The sequence below is a fragment of the Gobio gobio genome (genome assembly GCF_949357685.1).
Source record: "Gobio gobio genome assembly, chromosome: 7".
Classification (NCBI taxonomy): domain Eukaryota; kingdom Metazoa; phylum Chordata; class Actinopteri; order Cypriniformes; family Gobionidae; genus Gobio; species Gobio gobio.
In genome coordinates, this window is record NC_137103.1 from 10,436,907 (window position 1) to 10,459,424 (window position 22,518).

The 22,518-nt window shown below is 38.6% G+C and overlaps 1 protein-coding gene across 4 annotated transcripts in view; it reads left to right on the top strand.

Annotated features, from left to right (window-relative positions):
* Positions 1 to 1,100: 1,100 nt before the first annotated feature.
* Positions 1,101 to 22,518, top strand: part of gpr155a (G protein-coupled receptor 155a) — a 50,253-nt gene continuing 28,835 nt past the window's right edge. For all 4 annotated transcript variants that reach the window (XM_079821584.1, XM_079821585.1, XM_079821583.1 and 1 more), the window contains exons 1-6: positions 1,101 to 1,316; positions 4,972 to 5,446; positions 7,977 to 8,376; positions 15,661 to 15,829; positions 19,072 to 19,227; positions 21,298 to 21,381. In XM_079821584.1, the coding sequence (XP_079677710.1) occupies positions 5,020 to 5,446; positions 7,977 to 8,376; positions 15,661 to 15,829; positions 19,072 to 19,227; positions 21,298 to 21,381 (1,236 nt within the window). In that variant the 5' untranslated portion in view covers positions 1,101 to 1,316; positions 4,972 to 5,019. The remainder of the gene's footprint in view (positions 1,317 to 4,971; positions 5,447 to 7,976; positions 8,377 to 15,660; positions 15,830 to 19,071; positions 19,228 to 21,297; positions 21,382 to 22,518) is intronic.

A 22,518-nucleotide genomic window follows, 5' to 3' on the forward strand; every position in this document is an offset into this window, starting at 1 on the left:
AATTTATTGTACTAACTTAATCCACTGCTATATTCCTCATATTAGCCTAACATATTACTGTATACCTCTAACTGTAAAATTCTGTTCAAGTAATAACCGTCTGTATATTTATTCATAGTACATAGTCACCTGTAAATTCTGTTTATAGTAATAGCCATCTGTATATTTATTCATAGTACATATTCACCTGTAAATTCTGTTTATAGTAATAGCCATCTGTATATTTATTCACTGTATATATTCATCTGTAAATTCAGTTCTACTTATAGTAATAACCATCTCTCTACTTATACATATTTATATATATTCAGAACATTTTTATGTCCTGCACTTACGCAACCATTGTATATATCCTGCACTTGCTGCTATTGCACTTCTGGTTAGACCTAAACTGCATTTCGTTGCCTTGTACTTGTACTTGTGTAATGACAATAAAGTTGAATCTAATATAAAATCCTGTGCTTTCGAAGCATAACATGTTTTCATCGCATTTTTGTTTTTAGTTTGTTCCAAAAGATTTACATATCATTTAAAGCCATTTACAAAATGACTGAGGCCACTTCTTTTTTATGTGTGCTATTTTCCTAATAAAATCAATAACTATATAATATGTTGTTCTGTACATTCCAAAATGTTGTTCTGAGTATGAAAATGCACATCGAATATACACATTTCTATCATACACTTCAGTTTTCTATTAGGTGGAAGGAATAATGACTATTTGCCATATAAAGACGTCAAATCACTGAAAGATGCTCATTGGCCCAGGACATTATTTAGCAGCTTAAATGCACATTTTAAGGCCTGTGTTGTTCTCTTTCACACGGAGTTCGCAGTGCATTGAGAATCCTTCATTTAGAGCAATGCTGCCCTCTATCGACCATAGCCAGAACATCTGCCTGGGTAGTATTTCGCAAAGCTGTTCAAAATGGTTCAGAATGAATACAAATTGAGTGTATGAAATGTAAGCCTTATTCTAATAGATTTTAGAGTTTTCATATCTTTTATGTTAATAAAGGAGGTGTCCATATCAAGTCTGTTTTGGGCTCTTATGCAAAGCACCACGTGAAAGGTCCCTGGGCTCTTATGCGCATGCGCACACTCTTAACGATAACTTGACTGCAGCGGTGTGTGTTAGTACTGATATAACGAGACACACGCTTACTCCCAGCGCACAGACAGAGCAGAGGCGATGCGGAAGAGCAGGCACGGGTCTGAGAGTCATCCTCTGAACGAGACAACATGAGGGAAAGTGTGTTTGTGTTGGTCTGTGTGTGTTTATCACTAGGTCGGATTTACAGGATTCAGCTGATCCGGTGAGTCTGTCAACAACTCACTGTACATACAGAACATCTGAAATACATTCTGCTGTTCGTGCTAAAGGATATTTCGCCTGGCACGTACATGCACTGGACGTACTGTGTACAATTTAGACCAGTACCAGAAAGTGCCATGGGTAACTGGTAGCATGACAGGCAAGACCATGATGTTATCTTGGAGTAAATACATAAATCTGATGCTATCACTGGTAAAGTGCTTGTTATACTATACCCACGTCTCTGTCTGTGTAACAAGATGCTGGATTAGATTAAAATCATGTCATGGTGTTCTGTTTCAACAGAGTATAGACTAAACATAATATTATTAGACAAAATATTATAGAAAATCTAAATAAAGTTGTATCATATTTGGCTTTTATGGCTCATATGGTGAGATATACTGAGAATATGGAGCTCATACTCGAGGAAGAAAAAAAATAACCCAAACTGAGCAAAAATATGCAATTTAGTACAGTTGTTGTTTAATTCTGATGTTTGTAATGTAAGTCAATGAGATCTATATCAAAGTAATGCTTACAAATATCAGTCATTGCTCTTTATCTCCCATTAATGTCTTGGTAAGCTGACATTTAAATGCTTAGTTTTATGATCAAAGCTCTTTAGTTTTTAAAACAAATAATGCAACGCAATAAAATGATGATTGAGAGATGAACCCACCCCCAAAAAAGTTTATCAAAATGGATCATATTTGATACTAATTACCTTAACAATAAAAAAAAAAGTGCAGTTAATCTTAAAATTACTAATAATAGGTATGAACCGATATGAACATTTCGGCCGATATAACCGATAATTCTTTATATTTGAAAGCTGATGACCGATATATTGGCCGATAAATCTAAATACAAATTTTTATATCATTTTTGAAAGCCTGATTACAAAAACAAAAGTCTCACCATTAAAAGCCATGTCCCAAGCACACAATTATAAGGTTTTAATATAATTTATATGACCGCTGCACATGTTGCATTAACTGTATTTAAATTTTTTTGAAGTGATTCCAATCATATTTCAAGCCATTCAAACCCATCATGGTGAACCGTGCGCATCTGAAGTGTCTCAGCTGAAGGAAATAATCAATTATTTTATCGGCTTTAATATATCAGGCAAAATTTCTTATCGGGCCGATAACGATAACGTTAACGTTAAAAATGAACACAGATCGGCCGGTACCGATATGGTGGTGATATATCGTGCATCCTTAATTAATAACAATATAAAAGTTATTGTTACATTAAAATAGCAAAAAGTATCACGACCTGATGGAGGAAATTTTTTTAGAATTATATTAAAGGACTTTTTACTTGTAAAAAAAGTACAAGCTATAAACGAGGGCAGAAGACATGTAGTAGATTGTGTACGAAATGTTTTTCGAGTTTTAATAATGTTAGAAATGTATGTATGAAATATGATACAGTAGGCACCTGCCAATGGCCGGTGACTTAAGAAAAGGTACCGTCCATAAATATTTTTTACTGGCAATGAAACTGTTTTTGCAAAAACAGTCAGTTAGGACACCAACATTTTAGATACCAGTGAATATTCACAATTTCAGTTTGATACAACAGCTAAAACTACTAGCCTAACTAATGTAAATGTAAAACATTAGCCTATTAAACAGTCAGTAATAACTGCTTTTCAGGTTTTTTTTTTTTGTAGGTCTAACAGTATTAAGGTACAGAATTAAACTTATTAATCCTTATTAAAGTTACAAAAGTTATTTAGTTGAGAGCAGTGCGCAAATTTTTATTTGTTTTGTTGTTTGATTTAACATTTAGAGCTGCAACTAACGATTATTTTTTCTGTCGACTAATCTAACGATTATTTTTTCGATTAGTCGACTAATCTAACTTTTCCGGATTAATCTTATGATTCTTTTTTACTGATTATTGTACTTCAAAGAGGGTAGTGAATTTGTATATTATTTTAACATGAAATCAATGAATGATGAAAATATTAATTGTATTTCAGGAAGGGTAGTGTACATAGTATGCCATTTTATAATGAAATATATGAACACAAGAAGCTTTTTAAACATAATATATAATGATACTATTCATCATAAAATGTATACAGAGTAGGCCTAATTAGGAAAAGTTGTTTACTATAGTATGATTTACTTATTGATTTGTGTCAATAGTAAACGAAAATGCACTTGTATTTATCTGCAAAAGGTTCACATGCAGGAGCTTTCATCATAGTTTTAATATAGTATAACTAGTCGTCTATTTTGAAGATACATGTGCATAAACAACGACTAAAGCTGCCAGAAGTTTTCGCCCAAACTTCAAAGACACATTTAAATGATTAAAGCTAGAGGAATATCTTAACTTTAATGTTACTTTAATCATGCAAACTACCTATATACAGCATATTGTTATTATGCATATGTGTTTGGGACAGAGGGGAACCAGGTCGCATTAACAGGATTTATGCAGCCCATAATAAATAAAAGCACGAGACGTACTGAGGTCGGAGAAGAACCCCAGAAAATGTGACCGAATGTTGCAATACACGCGCCACGGTTCAGCGAGACGAACACTGGCAGCAGGGTTGCCAGGTTTTCGCAACAAAACCCACCCATTCGTTACTCAGAACTAGCCCAAAACAAGCCCAATCGCGTTTCGGGGAGGTTCTCCGGTAAACATCGCATTCGGGGGGTTAAATATGTGTGTTTTTTTTGCAGGGCTGCCTGCTAAAATTCTCATTCCCGGGGCTAAATATCACATAGTTGGGATCGCTTCAACCCGCGGACATGAGACACAGCCCGCGGCAACAGTGTAGAAGTAGCCCAATTCCGCGGAGAAAACCGGGACTTGGCAACACTGATTGGCAGTGTGAAAGCTCCCGCTCTCCACACACACATCTCCTGCTCTGCCACCGCGCGCAGTGTGAAACCGGCATTACAGAGCGAACAAAGCACAGTTTTATTCGGCTTCTGTTTAAAGTACTCCCACACTTTTGAATGTCGCGGTCTGGCTTTATATGATAAATGATCATTTTCACTATGCCCGGGAGCAGAAGCCGCCATTATTCTAGATCTTCTGTTCCATTCTAGAACGTAAATAATGTGCCGTCGACGCATTTCACGCACGTATTTTCGTAGTCGACGTCATCGACGACGTCGACGCGTCGTTGCAGCCCTATTAACATTAAAAACTCAGCAGCAGGATTATATAAGCTGCTGTCACTTTAAGAGCTGCACGGATCGATTCTACTGTTTCACATTTGTTTTCTCAACTGTTTACACTCACTTAAGGCATAACCAACTGTGTTTACTAGGATACTCGCCGAGCATTTTGACATATTTTGTGGGAATTTGTCCGTTCAAGTGCAAGAAGACGTGAAAGAGAGTTAAATTTACTATTCTCGGATATTCATCAAACCATTTATACTTGTAATAATATTCCATTATAAAGTATAGTTGACTTGGTAGAATGATACCATGGCACATACATACATATAGTAATCATTCAGAGCCCTTTTATTAACACCAGGATTTGAGTACCCTTATATATTCAAATAGTCACTGTGCTATATAACGTTTAGTTAGAAAAATACATACATATTCACTAGATATGTATGACTGTTATATTTTGTATTCTAATGATTCTTTTTCTTTGCTTTTCAGAGTGTTTAGTTACTTTAGGCCTTTGACAGGCCTGTAGTCAAACTCAGGATGGATGATCTGTCGGTTAATATTTCCATCTTGAGCAGCGGGGATGGATCTGACCCCCCCTCCGTCCCACCCAGCATGTCAATTGACAAACTCCTGCCAGCCCTGCTGGAATGTTTCGGGATAATTCTCTGCGGATACGTCGCAGGCCGTACAAACATCATCCCAGCTACACAAGCCAAAGGACTGGGCAGCTTTGTGTCCAAGTTTGCGCTTCCAGCCCTGCTTTTTAAAAACATGGTGCTTCTGGACTTCGGGGATGTAATCTGGCCGTTTTTCTTTAGTATCCTGGTGGCAAAAGTGACTGTGTTCTTTTTTGTGTGTGTACTCACACTTTTGGTGGCAAACCGAGAGAGCCGTTTCTCCAAAGCTGGCCTGTTCTCGATATTTGCCACACAGAGTAATGACTTTGCCCTGGGATTCCCTATAGGTGAGTAGAAAAGGACCAGTCCTAAATAAATTATTATATACAGTATGTGTCATAAACCTGTTTTCTAAGAAAACTATGGTTATGGTTCACAGGACAAATACAAAAATAACCTCAAGCCCACAGATCATGAAAAACTTGATGATCATATTTCTGACTGTATGCACGTTTGTTCTTTCACTTTCATCTGCTCAGAGTTTTCTCCATGCATAAGTTCGTAGGAAACACAATCCATATGCTGTACAGGCTTTTAGTTTAGTTTGAGGTTCATTTTCATTGTTTTGAGTGCACTGTTTCCAGTGCTTTGCACATAACACTGGTGTGATTCACAGAATACCTCAGCCAGTTAAAATGTCAGGTATTTCAACATTGAAAAACATTGAAATGGTTAAATGTACATAAATATACATTTTAAATTCAAAATCACCTATGGTGAAAAGCAAGATGTTGAAACAACATTGCGTTATGAATAAGTTTGAAACTATTTGCAAAATTTACCAGTGATTCAACCTTCATCCATGACATTGATTACCCGGGAATGAATGTAGAAATGTCAATATACACTATATTCATAAAAGTATTGGGACGCACCTCCAAATCATTGAATTCAGGTGTTCAATCACTTCCATGGTCACGTGTAAAAAATCAAGCACTAGGCCTGCAGACGCTTCTACAAACATTAGTGAAAGAATGTGTCGCTCTCAGGAGCTCAGTGAACTCAAGCGTGGGACCGTGATCAGCTGACACCTGTGCAATAAGTCCATTTCGAGAAATTTCCTCAATACTAAACATTCCACGTTCAACTGTTAGTGGTGTTATAACAAAGTGGAAGCAATGGGAACAACAGTAACTCAGCCACGAGAAGTGGTAGGCCACGTAAAATCACAGAGCGGGGTCAGCGCATGCTGAGGGTCCCAGAAGTCGCCAACTTTCTGTAGAGTCAACAGCTCCAGACCTCCAAACTTCATGTGTCCTTCAGATGAGCTCAAGATCAGTGTGTAGAGCTTCATGGCCGAGCAGCTCATCCAAGCCCAACATCACCAAGTGCAATGCAAACCGTGGGATGCAGTGGGGTAAAGCGCGCCACCACTGGACTCTAGAGCAGTGGAGACGTGTTCTCTGGAGTGACCAATCACGCTTCTCTGTCTGGCAATCCCATGGACGAGTCTGGGTTTGGCGGTTGCCAGGATAATGGGACTTTCCTGACTGCATTGTGCCAAGTGTAAAGTTTGGTGGAGGGGGGGTTATGGTGTGGGGTTGTTTTTCAGGGGTTGGGCTTGGCCCCTTAGTTCCAGTGAAAGGGACTCTGAGTGCTTCAGCATACCAAGACATTTTGGACAATTTCATGCTCCCAACTTTGTGGGAACAGTTTGGGAATGGCCCTGTCCCAACATGACTGACCAGAGCACAAAGCGTCTCCATAAAGACATGGATGAGTGAGTTTGGTGTGGAGGAACTTGACTGTCCTGCTCAGAGTCCTGACCTCAACCCGATAGAACAGCTTTGGGATGAATTAGAGCGGAGACTGAGAGCCAGACCTTCTCGTCCAACATCAGTGCCTGACCTCACAAATGCACTTCTAGAAGAATCCCCATAAACACACTCCTAAACCTTGAGGAAAGCCTTCCCAGAAGAGCTGAAGCTGTTAGAGCTGCAAAGTGTGGGCCAACTCCATATTAAACCCTACGGATTAAGAATGGGATGACATTAAAGTTTGTGTAAAGGCAGGCGTCCCAAAACTTTTGGCATATAGTGTATATCAATTGCTTTATGGCTTTGCAAGAAATAAACACAGAGAATGTGCCCTAAGGCCCGTTCACACTCCCTATAGTTAACAATAACTATATTGATAGCTATATTAGCGTCCTAATCAATGCACAATAATGTTCTCTGCGTGTTACAGTTTTGCGACGGCAAAAAATTATTCTCTTACTTGGCATTTTTGTTTTGTTTCCAATCCAAATATCTAAAAATTCTTAAATCAAGATGTGTTCACTAGATTAAAACAAACTAAATTATCTGCCAATGGGGTAAGGCAAATAATCTTAATTCAAACAGAGACAAGATAATGTTTCTCACCCCATTGGCAGATAATTTTTTGCAATGTGTGTCGTCTGCTTTAAATGCTCAAGCTCTTGAAAGTCAAGTGGATTCTGATTGGAAAATGTTTTTTTGCACTCTTAAAGTGATTCCAATAATGTCTTTCCTCTTAGTATATCGTTATAGCAGTGTTGTGGCCTTTAAACTTACACACATATAGTATTATCGGTTGATTATGTATAAAGTAAATGGTGTTTTATAACCCAGAAATTGAGTAAACCAAAGGTCAGATGGAACTGAAAAAAAAAATTCCACAACAATGTACTAAATTCAACTTCTCATTTTATCCATCGACGGCACACGCCGTTCCAAACCCATATTATCTTCTTTCTTCCTCAAAAGGATATTTTTTTGAAGAATGTCCAAACCTACTTAAGTAAATGGATGATTATTTTAATGTTCTGTTAATGTTGATCCTTTGCGTCCTCCACAGTTGAAGCTCTGTACCGCAACACCCATCCTGAGTACCTTCAGTACATCTACCTGGTGGCTCCGGTCTCCCTCATGGTCCTAAACCCGCTAGGCTTTGCGTTCTGTGAGGTGCAGAGGTGGAGGACTGGAGAACCTCACCAGCAGAGTAAGCTGAAAGTGCTGGGCTTGGTGGTCCTTCAGGTTGTCAAGAACCCCATTGTCTTTATGGTGGTGATCGGGCTCATTTCTCACTTTCTGCTGGGCCAGAAGATCCCGCCCTTCATGGAGGAGTTTGTAGATGGTCTGGCAAACTCATTTGGGGGAGCGGCACTGTTTTATCTGGGTCTGTCCATGGTGGGTCAGCTGAAAAAACTTACCCGCTCCACTGTGGTAGCCCTCATTCTCCTCATCACGGCAAAACTGTAAGTCTACCATGCAAATTGTTAGTAGTAAAAGATGGAATATTCTGTCATCATTTGTCATTTCAAAATTGATTTTTGTTCTTCTGTGGAACACAAAAGGAGAATGTTTAGCAGAATCTCAATCAGTGTTTCAAACTGTCAAGCTGCGAAATGGACAAGAAAAACACCATCAAAACATTATAAAAATGGTTCTGTACAGTGTTGGGCAGTAACACGTTACAGTAATAATATTTATTTCCCTGGTAACTAGTAGTGTAACTAATTACTAATAAAATTAATATTACAGTTACCATCCAAAAAACGGCTAGTAACTTTTTTTGTCACAATCGCTAATTATTTGAAATTTAAAAATCCAATCATCCCTATCAAATTTCATAATCGTTGTCGTGCGTGTACGCATGTGACGTCACCAACGCAGCAAGAAATACAGAAATTAGTTTAATTTTGTAGGGGACCATCAATGTCTTATGTAAATTGTGTAAAGGTACTAATGCCGAGTTCAGATTGCACAATTTTTCAAACTTTTAGGATCACTGCTCATGACTATTTGGGCCAGCATTCAGTCACTGCTGTGTTCACACTGACCGATGGATCGAGGACAGGGGGTTTCACACTGCATGACTGTAGAAGAGGAGGTATCGCCGACAGCTCTGTCCCGTCCGCAAACTACGTTTCACAACCAAACACACGCGAGAAGTGACAAGGAAACAACGCGAGATCACACGAGCGTCAGACTGGAATTGTTATTAAAAACGATAAACTGCAGAAAGCTTGCGATCCAAATTGTCTGTGCGCTGATTTGCAGCGAAAAGGAGAAAAAGAAATAAGATTATGGCGGAGGAAATGGTTGGGGAAACACATGGAGCAATGATTGAGTTCTGCAAAGAGAGTTGGAGGTAAATAAATAATTGTTCAATGTGCTACTTCTGCGGCAGGTCAAGCAAATGTTTGTGCTTTGTTTCTGTTTGATATAACTGTAAATGTATCAATTAAAATACGGATATTCTGGTCTATAACTCCTCCCTGAACCTCCCGCTGCCCTGTATCTTGCGCTCTCATTGGCTGTTGGTTATCGCAGATGTAATTTTCAGTCAGAACTCATCTCACACAGCATGAGTTTGAATCGCCGACAGGTCCAGATATTTAGCATGCCAAATATCTCATGGGCATCGGCGACTCATCTGCGATTCTCTCTGATTGCGTCTTTGATCATTCACCACGTGCAAGAGCAACGATTTGCCTATGATTTTGGGCATTTGTTGCGATTTTGGAGAGTCAAAATCGGGGCATAAGAACTCGGCATAAGACTTTGTATACTGTGATCAACTCCACCTCAAATCTCCTGAATCACCTTCTAGGACAGCACATCAACGTGAAACTCGTAAAAAAAAAAACCTATGTTGCTGCGTTATTATAACTTTAATAACAGAAGTTGTTAAAAAATTGTGGCTTGTCATCAGTTTGAGTCATCTACTCATAGACTGTAAAATATGGACGTAGTGTCCGTGACGTCACTCATAGGTTTCTGAAGAGCAGTTTTGAAGCCTAAAGTCGGCCGTTGCAGGATAACTGACTATGGGCAAAGAGGCGGGATGTGGGTGGAGCTGAGCTGCCTGGTTGCTGTAACCTGTCACTCAAGTGGCCACGCCCTTAAAAAAACAACTATGGGAGGGGTCTATGGGATTGACTCCATTCTGGAGCCTGTCTCTAGCGGCCAGTCGATGAATTGCAGTTTAAGTCACTTCCATGTTGAATTCGAGAGATCGCGGGAGGTTGCCGCTTGGTTGTACTCTTCATTTATCTGTAACTTTCATGGATTCACAGGCTATGTAACTTGTAATGTAATTAATTACTGTCATTAGGGCGTAATAAGTAATATTACTTTTGAAAGGAGTAACTAGTAATGTGTAATATAGTAAATGTTTTGAGTAACGAGCCCAACACTGATTCTGTATCCCAAGTCATAGCCTTGTCTTTGGAACAGACCAGAATTAAGAGAAGTATTTATTCACTGATCTTTCCATTCACGTTATTTCTCAATATTGATTCACATTTGTGCACATTCAGACCTTCAAATCATATTGCGTTACACCCTAAAGAAGTAACTAACTATAGAAAGAAATGTTATGTTTGCGTTGCTTTTTCTTACCTGTCAGAGGCTCGCTCTCTTTTTAGGCCTTGCAGGTGTGTTCTTTTTTGCAAGTGTTTAACAAAGTAATGCATTCAACAACATAGCCTGTATGACATAGACTTTCATTTTCTTTCAAAAACATATTTATAATATTATTATATTCAGTGTTGTGGGTAACACAAGTAACGTGAATTGCCAGACATGACCATTTTACCATTTCATTTGTCTTTTTAAATATATATATTATAAAACACTCATTTTCAGTCAATCTAATGTCAATCTTGAGTACCTATAGAGTAGTATTGCATCTTTCATATCTCCGAAAAGTCTTTAGTTTTATTATATTTATAAAAGAAAGATACGCTGTACAGAGTCTTTCCGAAAAAGCTGAGCGGCTGGGGGCGTGTCGCTCGGGCGGAGCTAAAGAGTCGCGAGTGTGCGCAGCTATTGCGTTGAGCTGTGCATGTTTACATAGAAAAACAATGGAATCGATAGCAAACAGCACAAAGACATTTGAAGCAGTTTTACTCACCGCCTGCTTCCAACACACGACCGTGAACTTTAACCACTGGGACTGCTCACTCTTTCAGCATTAAGACGAGCTATACGAATCCGGAGTTGAACTGTATCTTGTTTATATCCCATCGTCGCCGAAATTCAGGGAACAAACAAACACTTGCACAACTCTGTTGCTGCTCCGGAAAAAACATGATTTTCTTGCCATGACAACCAAAAACACAAATCTTTGGTGACATTGTTGATTTTTTGGCACAGAAATACTCCTTCAAACGTTGTACTTTTTTTTGTTGTTGAAACTTTGTCCATGTTTAGGATGGGAATCCAAGTCTTTTAACAGTGAAAAAAGCTCAGTGTGCATGAAACCGCATTTCGTCCCCCCTTTAATGAATATCTTCACATTCATTTGAAAATGTCCTGTATCATCCTATGACACGTGATTCATCTTAATTTAAATGTTGAATAGACGTCCACACCTACACCACATATATCATGATCACATGCCTTATAATGACAGTAAACATTTCATACAGGCTTTTTCTCTCTCTTTTAATCAAACAGGTTAACAGTTTTAAGCTACCGTAGACAGACATCAGTGTTTATAACCAAACTATAAACTTCTATATCCCAGGACTTCTGTGATCATTTGAATTTTTGTAAGACAAATAATGATACTGTGTGGTTGAAAAGACTGTTTGTGAAGCGGTTTCATATCTATACATGACAGCTGCTCTCTCTGGCTCAGTGGCATCGCAGATCTGAATGTTCACTGTGATCGTACTTGGCAAAGGTTTAATAGACACAGCCGAATCGCTGTCATTTAGAAATAAGATTGTGTGGGGGTTTGAATCGAGATGACCATAATCTTTTAAAGTGCCCCATAATGGATTTTTGAAAATTGCCTTTCATGTAGTGTGTAACATAGCTCTAAGTGAATGAAAACATCCTGCAAAGTTTTACATCTGAAAGTGCACCGTATATAAAGTTATTGTCTCTCAAATGTAAGGGTCAACTCTGAGTCAATTAAACGAAACGCTTTTTAAACGAATCCCAAGCCGTTTCGTTGTGACGCATATTGTCCGTCCACTTATTGCGCGTGCAAATGCCGGGGAAAACTTGAACCACCTCAAACACTGCAGCGGATACTGGATAGCATCATGTGGCGAAGACGCTGTGCTCTACAATGTGTTTATTGTGTTTCATATTGTGTAGGTATCTGGCTAACCGGCTAACTCACTGAAATACTACTGCAAATCAACTGTGGGCTGCAGTTTTACCTAAAACTGAGTCTGTTAATGCAGATTATCTTAACTCAAAGTAGTAAGAATGACAGACAAAGGATGGAGCAAGATTTGTTTTGCAAACTTTAATGTTACATCAGTCATTCACGTTAGTGTTTGGCTAACGTATGCGCTGCTATTGATACAGTTCCTGCATGTGCACCGCAATAAATTAGAAACACACGCACACACAGACACACACACACACAGACACACACACACATACATGGGGGTTTGTTGGTGGATGCACACTTGCAAATGCTGATGGTGAGGAAGTACAGTTGCAACATCTCATAATGTACCTCAAATTGACTAGCATCACTGAGAAACGTCCTGCTCAAGATTCGGGTTGAATAACTAGTTCTTCAAATGTTTCATGATCGATTCGGACTTGCACTTGGATTTGTGTAATATCGACATCATCGCACGGAGCTGGAGTTCAGTTATGGTAATGGGCATTTGTTTTTAGAAATGCACGCTGTACACGGTAGACCAATCACAACAGACTGGGCCATCTGACCAATCAGAGCAGAGTAGGCTCGTGGAAAGGAGGGATTTAGAGAGACTGATCCATCTGTCGAGTCGTTTGAGAATCATTGAACACTGGTGATGTGCAATGTATATTATGAGAAAATGAAAGTGTTTTTTGATGCATGTAAACCTGTTGTAGGAGACCTCCAAAACATAATGAGGACATTTTAAAATAACATAATAGGGGCACTTTAACAATGAATCCTGCATCTTTTGTATAGATTATTGATGATTGAATGCTGGCTTGCTTTGGTGTCCTATAAATAATCTTCTAGATCCGCCCCTACTGTCCCCATATTGAGATAAATAGTGAGTAAAGTGCAGAGGCGTTGTGTGCACTGTGTAAACATGTTGTTGTAGATCTAGACTAAATGTGAGCATTTACTCATCTCACTGGCACAAAAACAGATTCACAGGGTTCCCACGCTTCTTGAAAGTACTTGAATTTCAGACACATGGATTCAAGGCCTGGAGTAAAGTACTTGAAAACAAACATAGGTCCTTGAAAGTGCTTTAATTAAGTGTGAACTACATTTTGTTAGAGTAGCATGGTGCTATTAAAAAAATTGGCCTGTATGCACTGCCAAAGCCAGAAAAAAACAGCGCTACTGATTGGGGAGGAAGCGGTAAAAAAAGCCTGAAAAAATACTGCATGAGCGGATGGATCGTGATCACGTGCAGGCAGCTCTGCATAATGAGCACATAATGTGGAGCTTTTTAACTAGCTTAGTGCCAGGGAACTGCAAATTCAGTGATGCTTGGCTCAGTGTTGAGCTACATAAAAATTGGTTTTATCAAAGTTCCAATGAATAATGCTTAATAATGTAGTGTTTATCAGCGCTCCTTTGTTTTACAGAGCGTAAATGAGCGTGCATCAATGAGCCTCGGCCGCCCATGACCCTGTCGCCGGTTCACCACTGGTCCTCCATGACCCTGTGGCCGGTTCTCCACTGGTCCTCCATGACCCTGTGGCCGGTTCTCCACTGGTCCTTCCTTGGAGCACTTTTGATAGAGACTGACCACTGCAGGCCGGGAACATCCCACAAGAGCTGCAGTTTTGGAGATGCTCTGACCCAGTCGTCTAGCCGTCACAATCTGGCCCTTGTCAAACTCGCTCAAATCCTTACGCTTGCCCATTTTTCCTGCTTCTAACACATCAACTCAGAGGACAAAATGTTCACTTGCTGCCTAATATATCCCACCCACTAACAGGAGCCGTGATGAAGAGATAATCAGTGTTATTCATTTCACTGGTCATAATGTTATGCCTGATCGGTGTATATCTCTCGGTTTAATATGCGTCACACGACTGAAACGAGTCATGTTTTCAAATGCCTCCGTTTTCACAGTCCACACTACAACGCGAAACACCGTTTTCAAAATTATCCAATGTTTTTCGCAGGACAAACCTTGTTTTTGGCAAGAAAATACGAAATTTATAAAGTAATGCATTACTCATTACATCAAAAAGGTCATCTGTTTACATGACGCACATTATTTGTAATGTGTTACTACCCCCAACACTGTTCATGGGACACAGGATAAGCATTGACATCAAGCCTGACACAACATGTTGTGAGGTCCAAGAGTAAATAAGATGTGAGAGCCAACTTTTGGGTGAATTGTCAGTACATTGGTAATGCATTTCATTTCTTCTAGACACTCACTCTGGGCTTTGCATGTTTTACTAAGGCAAGAAAACTAATTTAATGTTCACACCCTCGGGGTATTTGAATAGTAATTTGCATCCAGCGTAACTTGGCGACAGTACAACTCTGTGTTGGTCCAATGGGAATGTTCCTCAGGGCATCAGCAGAGTAAACCCACGAGCTTTAAAGGTCCCGTTCTTCGTGTTTTTTTGAAGCTTTGATTGTGTTTACAGTGTGCAATATAACATGTGTTCATGTTTCGCGTGTAAAAAAACACAGTATTTTTCACACAATGTACTTATCTGTGTACCGCTGTTTCCACTGTCCTAAAAACGGCTGGTGATTTCCTCTTTCTATGAAGTCCCTCCTTCAGAAATACGTAACGAGTTCTGATTGTGCAAGCGCTTACCGTGTTGTAATTCGACCGCAGCTTAGCGCACGTGCCAGCAGTTCCTGTGTTATGATTCGACAGCAGCTTAGCGCACGTTGGAAAGGTCACGCCTCTTAACGGAGAGATGTATGCGTTCAATAATCTCTACAGCGTCCCTGGGAAAGCCAAACAAAGGTGATTTGACTCCTGGATGAAAATAACAGCGTCTCGACGACATGGCGATAAACACACTCAACGCAACAGTTCCTTTTCTCCACGCGACCGTCCGCTTCTCCACGTGGGACAGCAACAAGACCGCGCCCCCTTTTTCGCGTTTCTTTGTGGGCGGAGGTAAGTCTGTTCTACTGCTCTACTGACGTAATTAAAGAAGGAAGTACCAGGATGTAGTCCAAGCCAGCCGTTCGCTGTAGGCTTTGAAAGGGAACTTCTGTTAAATAAAATATCTCGCTTGGCATTGAACTTTGAGCTTTATAATTTTACAGGTATTATTTATGCTCTAACAGCAACATTACACACTAACTAAAGTTTGAACAATGGGATCATGCGGAATGGGACCTTTAAACACACAAGCTTCGCTAGAGGACAGAGACACTGTTTAAAAGAACTGATCAGTTTTACCTGGATGTTTACTGAACTCTACCTCTCTATTATAATGCATTCAGGCATTATCGATGAGCGAGATCAAAGTCTAATTCTGATATCGCTGAAAGTGTTTCCTGTGATCTGAAGATCTTGGGTTGTTGACGGTTTCATGACATTATGCGTAACTCCTTCTGGTCTCTTTAGGCTGGTGATGCCCCTGATCTGTAGAGGGATGGTGGAGGTTTTGGACAGTGGAAACAGAAGCTCCCTCAACCACACCAGTTTGTCAAACTACGCCTTTCTGTATGGAGTCTTCCCCACGGCCCCTAGTGTGGCCATATACGCATCGCAGTACAACATGGAGCTGGAGGTGGTATGTAGTGTACCTCGTGTAGATGTGTATACCTACTCTACAGCTCAAAACTTTATGTTAAATGCATTAAATTAATCAAAAGTTACAGTAAAGATTTACATTTTATTTCAAATAAATTCTGGTCTTCTGAACTCAAAGAATTCTGAAAAATGCTTCTTTCTTGAGCATCAAATCGTCATATTAGAATGATTTCTGAAGGATCATGTGACAAGACTGGAGTAAACTGGAATAAACTAGATGAGTAAAGTTTGATAGTTTTATAAGCTTTACGTTTAGTGAAGTTCAAACGTTAACACATTGCCAGCATGGATGTGCGTATTTGCAAGCATGTTTTAACAGGTTGCTAGCATTATTTTGCGTGTTTTAACACACTGCTAATATGAATTAGCATTTTGTTAGCCTGTTTTAGCACTTTGTTAGCATGTTTTAACAGGTTGGTAGCATTAATTTGCATGTTTATAGCATGTTTTAACACCGCTAACATGAATTAGCATTTTGTTAGCCTGTTTTAGCACTTTGTTAGCATGTTTTAGCACTTTGTTAGCCTGTTTTAACAGGTTGGTAGCATTAATTAGCATGTTATAGCATGTTTTAGCACGTTTTAACACTGCTAAGATGAATTAGAATTGTGCTAGCATTCTTTAACATGTTGCTAACAAGATTGAACATTTAAATTACATGAATTAACATTTTGATACCTGAACTAAAGTGCTGCTAGCATGAATTAGCATGATACTAACATGAATTGGCATTTTGTTTGCATGAATTAGCACATTGTTAACACGATTTAACATGTTGATAGCATGATTTAACAGTTTGCTAGCAGGAATTATCATGTTATTTATTGGCATTAATGAACACGTAGCTACGTAGCATTATTTAGCCTTTTGCTAGAATGGGCATGCCACTTTCAAGATTCAAGATTCAAGATTCAAGAGTTTTATTTGTCACATACACAGTTATATACACAATATACAACTGGCAGTGAAATGTAAACAGGTCCGCTCCATGGACAGTGCAAATAACAGTTACAAGAAATTAAAATAGAAATAGAATAAAATTAGAATAAAAAGTATTAACATAAGTAGAATTATAAATAAATCAAGTAAAAGATAAAAATAGGAAATAAGATAAAAATTAAAATATAAAAATTAAAATATAAAAATATAAAAAAATAAAAAAATAAGTGGATATGATAAGTGAGATAAACTGTAGACTTAGAAATAAGTGGTTAACATAAATATATATATATGTATATATAAAGAAGTATAATGTGCAAGGTTTATTACAGGTTGTTACGCAGTAACAATAGGAAAGTAAAGTGCAGTGCAATGGCAGTATGTGGATGTTAATGTTTAAACTGGATGTTTATGTGTGTGCGGGGGTGAAGTGAAGTCACGTGACTGAGTTCAGGAGTCTGATGGCCTGGGGGAAGAAACTCCTCCTGAGTCTTTCAGTCTTTGCCATCAGGCTACGGAAGCGCTTACCAGATGGCAGCAGGGTGAAGTGAGAGTTTGCAGGGTGATTTATGTCTCTGATGATTTTAGTAGCTCTACCTCTGCAGCGTTTGGTGTAGATGTCCTGCAGAGACGGGAGAGCTGAGCCTGAGATGCGCTCGGATAAGCGCACCACTCTTTGCAGGGCTTTGCCATCGTGACTGGTGCTGTTCCCGTACCACGCTGTGATGCACTGAGTCAGGACACTTTCTATCGCCCCTCGATAGAAAGTTTTCAGGATGGCTGGTGAAACCCTGAATTTCCTCAGCTGGCGCAGGTGGTACAGTCTTTGCCAGGCTTTTTTCACCTGTGTCTGGATGTGTGTAGTCCAGGTCAGATCCTCGGAGATGTTCACACCCAGGTATTTGAAGCTGCTCACTCTCTCTACCGGTGTCCCGCTGATCATGAGAGGGGAGTATGACCGATGCTGTCTCTTCCTGAAGTCCACAATCAGTTCTTTGGTCTTGTTAACATTCAGAGAGAGACAGTTGTCCTGGCACCATGATGTCAGTTGCTCCACTTCGTCCAAGTATGCCGTCTCATTGTTGTTGGAGATGAGACCCAGGACAACAGTATCATCAGCAAACTTGATGATCGAGGTGGAGCTGTGTGTGGACAAACAGTCATGGGTGTAGAGAGCGTAGAGCAGGGGACTCAGCACACAGCCCTGTGGAGCTCCAACACTCAGGGTGATGGAGGTGGAGGTGAACTCCACCTCCAACTTTCATGATGTTGCTACCATGCTTTAGGATGTTACTGACATGAATTAAAATGTTTTAGCATTATTTAGCACTTTGTTTACCTGAATTAGCATTTTGCTATCATGAATTAGCCTTTTGCTAGCATGTTTTATTTGTTGACATCAATGAACACTAGCATTATTTAGCATGTTTGCTAGCATTTTTTCATATGTTACTAACATTGAATTAACATGTTGCTAGCATTCTTTCATATGTTACTAACATTGAATTAACATGTTGCTAGCATTCTTTCATATGTTACTAACATTGAATTAACATGTTGCTAGCATTCTTTCATATGTTACTGAAATGAATTAACTTGATTAACATGTTGTTAACCTGAATTAGCATGTGCTAGCATGTTTTATTTGTTGGTATGAAAGAGCATGTTGCTAGCATGATTTAGCATGTTGCTAGAATGAATTGGCATGTTGCTAGCATGTTTTAGCATAGGGTGACCAAACGTCCTGTTTTCAAGTCCTGTCCTGGCCCTAATATAACAATTTTCTATCCATACAGAGGAGGCATACTTTAAATGTATTGTAATTAATAAGGAATCTTTGAGTAAACTTCGAGTATCATTTGAGTATCTCATTGCCGGGCCGAGTGTCCTGGTTTTCGGTAATCAAAATATGGTCACCCTATTTTAGCATGTTGTCCTAGGGTAGTCATTAAGCTTTGCTAGTGAGAGACAGCTTAAATACTCTATTATACATTTTATTGTACAAAAGTCTATGGGTTTTTTCGTATTGTTGATGGTCCATTTAACAAAAACTGTAAGTCGGATCAGTTTTTTTAAAGTTGAGTTAGATTTTTTTCAGCTTAGGTTGTGTGTCTGATAATATTCCACATGTGTGTCATTATTTACCACTTACACACTCTTGTGGCACAATAGCAAACTTGTGTTATTTTCAACCTTTTATAATGTTTCATTTTACATGGCTCATGTAGTTGATCAAAGCCCCGCCACAGTATGCTTGTGCTCATCCCTCTTGTCCTCCGCCAGGTGACCTCAGGTATGGTGATCGGCACGTTTCTGTCGGCTCCCATCATGTACGTGTCTGCCTGGCTGCTGACCATCCCGTGGATGGACCCGGCGCCGCTAGCGTCCGCGCTACAGAACGTTAGCTTCAACATCAGCATTATCAGCCTTTTTGCATTGGTGAGTGTCGACATGCTCTTTCTTCTTTTCTCTGCTTCCTCTTAAAGACATCAATCGTTACAGTGTGCTGATATTCTCATGCAGCGCATGTTTGTTTGTGTTGCCTCTCTCTAATGCAGGTGGTTATTATGGGATGAAGGTAAATCCATGTTATTATCAGGATTGCTGGCGATGTCGTGGAAACCAGAAATTAAATGTGGACATGCTGTGGGAAATCTGGAATGATGTCAAACTAATGTTTTGGGTTTTTTGGGACAGAGACAAGATTAGAAAGTGACATTTTTTTTGTCTGTATAAACATTATTACACTTATTAAAGTGTATTTATTTATAGAAATGCGAAATGCATTTATTAAAAAAAACAACAACTGTCCTGATATCACCAGCGAAGAAAAAAGTTTTTGTTTTTTAAAATAAGAAGTCTCTTCTGTTCACCAAGGCTGCATTGATCCAAAATACAGTGAAAACTGTAATCTTGTGAAATATTATTACAATTTAAATGTTACATTTTCTACTGTAATATGCAGTAAAATGTAATGTATTCCTGTGATCAAAGCTGTATTTTCAGCATCGCTACTCCAGTCTTCAGTGTCACATGATCCTTCAGAAATCATAAAGATAATGTATTACTATTATCAATGTTGAAAACCGTTTTAGCTGCTTAATTTTTTTATGTATAAAAATTATGATAACTGCCATTCAGAAGTTTGGGGTTGTAAGATTTTTTGAAAAATAAAAAATAAATGAATATTTTTATTTAGCAAAGACACATTAAATTGATTAAAAAAAAGACGGTAAATACATTTATGCAATTAATAAATATTACAATAAATGTATATTTGTAATAAATGCTGTTTTTTTTAACTTTCTATTCATCAAAAAAAAAATCACAGTTTCCACAAAAATATGAGGCAGCACAACTGTGTTTAACATTAATAATATGATGCTGAAAATACAGCTTTGATCACGAGAATAAATGACATTTTACAGTATATTCACATAGAAAACAGTTAATTTAAATTGTAATAATATTTCACAATATTACAGTTTTACTGTATTTTTGATCAAATAAATGCAGGCTTGGTGAACATAAGAGACTCTTTCAAACTTTTGACCGGTGCTGTATATTTACTTTATTATTATTTATTAAAATAAATAATTTATTAGATTATTTAATAACTTTAATAAATAATAATTTATTTTAAAAATAAATAATAATAATAATAATAAATGAGATGTATGTGCACTCGCATGTATTGAAGACGTATATAAGGACAATACATTATTATAGTTGTTAAATTTAAACTTATATTTTTAAGGGCATACAAGGTTTTCAAAACCATAAAAAAATGCATACAAAGAGTAAATGTATTGGTACATGCATTTTAAACCATCAGATTATTCAGGGAAATCAAATTGAAATGGAGTTCACCTACAATCAAACGATAATAAAACGGCTCATTATAAAAACTGACAATGGGTTTTTTCTTTGGCTTTGACAGCAAAACATGAGTGAACGTGTGCAAAGACGTGCACACACTCAATAAGCACCAGGATGCCAGCAAAAGTCTTTACATGCTAATTAATATTGGGCCAAGAGGCAAAAATCGATACGCAGCGATCACAAAAGAAAAGCACTCAAATCATTCTCAGAGTGTTTGCATGATCACATGTTGTCGGGTTGTTAAGCATAATCGCTGCGAGATGCATGTAAACACTCATTTTCATCTTAAGTTGTTATCAAGGCTCCGGTTCAAGCAGGTTCTGTGTTTGCGTGTCTAGTGTGGATATTGGTTGAAAGGTCAGACGTGTCATGCTCTTCTCGGATGCATCTGTTGACACTTCCTTCCTGTTGCTTTCCTGCTCTCTCATTATCTTGAAAAAAAAAAAACAAGAAACAGAAGTTTGGTTAAAGCTTATATATGACCATACTCAAGCACACACATGCACACTTGGACTCTCTGAACCAGTTCAACTGGTTTTGAGAAGTTGTGATGGAGCATGTGCTAAAAGTGTCCAAACTTCTGGATCTTCTGAAATCACGAACCCTTCTCTGTTCCTGTCCCTGCAGGTGTGGAGTGTCGCAGTCATGCTACTGAGCAGAAAGTTTCACAGAGTTCCTCACATTTTCACCATAAACCTCTTTGTGGCGCAGGTGAGCTCGCTGAGTAGTTGCTGGGTTTTAGACACTGTACCTTTCCATTAATATCATAGACAGTGTTGGTGGTTACAAGTAATTAAATTAACATAATCAGATTACTTTAAGTAACTAGTAAAGTAAGCATTACTTTTCAATTTACATCAAAATATCTGAGTTACTTTTTCAAATAAGTAACTCAAGTTATTTTGATTCCCCATGTATTGACTGACGTCTCTCCTGTCCTCATGTTGAGAGAAAGTGCTGAGGCGTTGTGTGTCTGTGTGTGTGTGAACATGATGATTATTAGGGATGCACACATACCATTTTTGTAAAGGGTTAGTTCATTTAAAAATGAAAATTTCCTGATATTTTACTCACCCCATCTCATCCAATATGTTCATGTCTTTCTTTCTTCAGTCGAAAAGAAAATACGTTTTTTGAGGAAAACATTCCAGGATTTTTCTCCACATAATGGACTTCAATGGCAACCAACGGCTGAAGGTCCAAATCAATGCAATTTCAAAGGAAGGGCTTCATAGGCTCAGCACGATTATGGACTATTCTTATGTATTAGTCTTCACACGAGCGCTTTGTAAACACGGGGGCGGTGCTTCTGCCTACGTCTAGTGTGACCTTTCCGACGTGATTGCGCAATCACTGGCGAGCCGCAGAGCAGCGCAAGATGAGCAATTTAGGTTAAAAAGTATATTAATTATTTATTTATTTTTTAGAAAATGGCCGATGGTTTGTCTAGATAAGACCCTATTCCTCGTCTGGGATCGTGCAGAGCCTCTGAAGTAGGGCTGTAACGATTTGACCAAAAATAATAATATCGATAATCTCGATTAATTGAACATTTTACCTCGATTACGTAGCCTGGATGCCAGCCGAACTAGCCCCGCCCACAACATTTTAACTCGGGCAGTTTGGTCTGGACTTGATCCGTAGAGGAGTAATTATACCCGAACAGAAACTTTTTGGACCAATGAAATTGTCAGGACGGGCTTTAGACGATGATGGACAGATGATCAACAGTAACGTAATCATCCACGTCATCAAAGGTGCTTGGGTTGAGTTTGTTCTAATTCTAAATGGAGAACTTGTTCGTATATGCATTCACCTTTACTATTTCTCTCAGAAATGATGATGGTG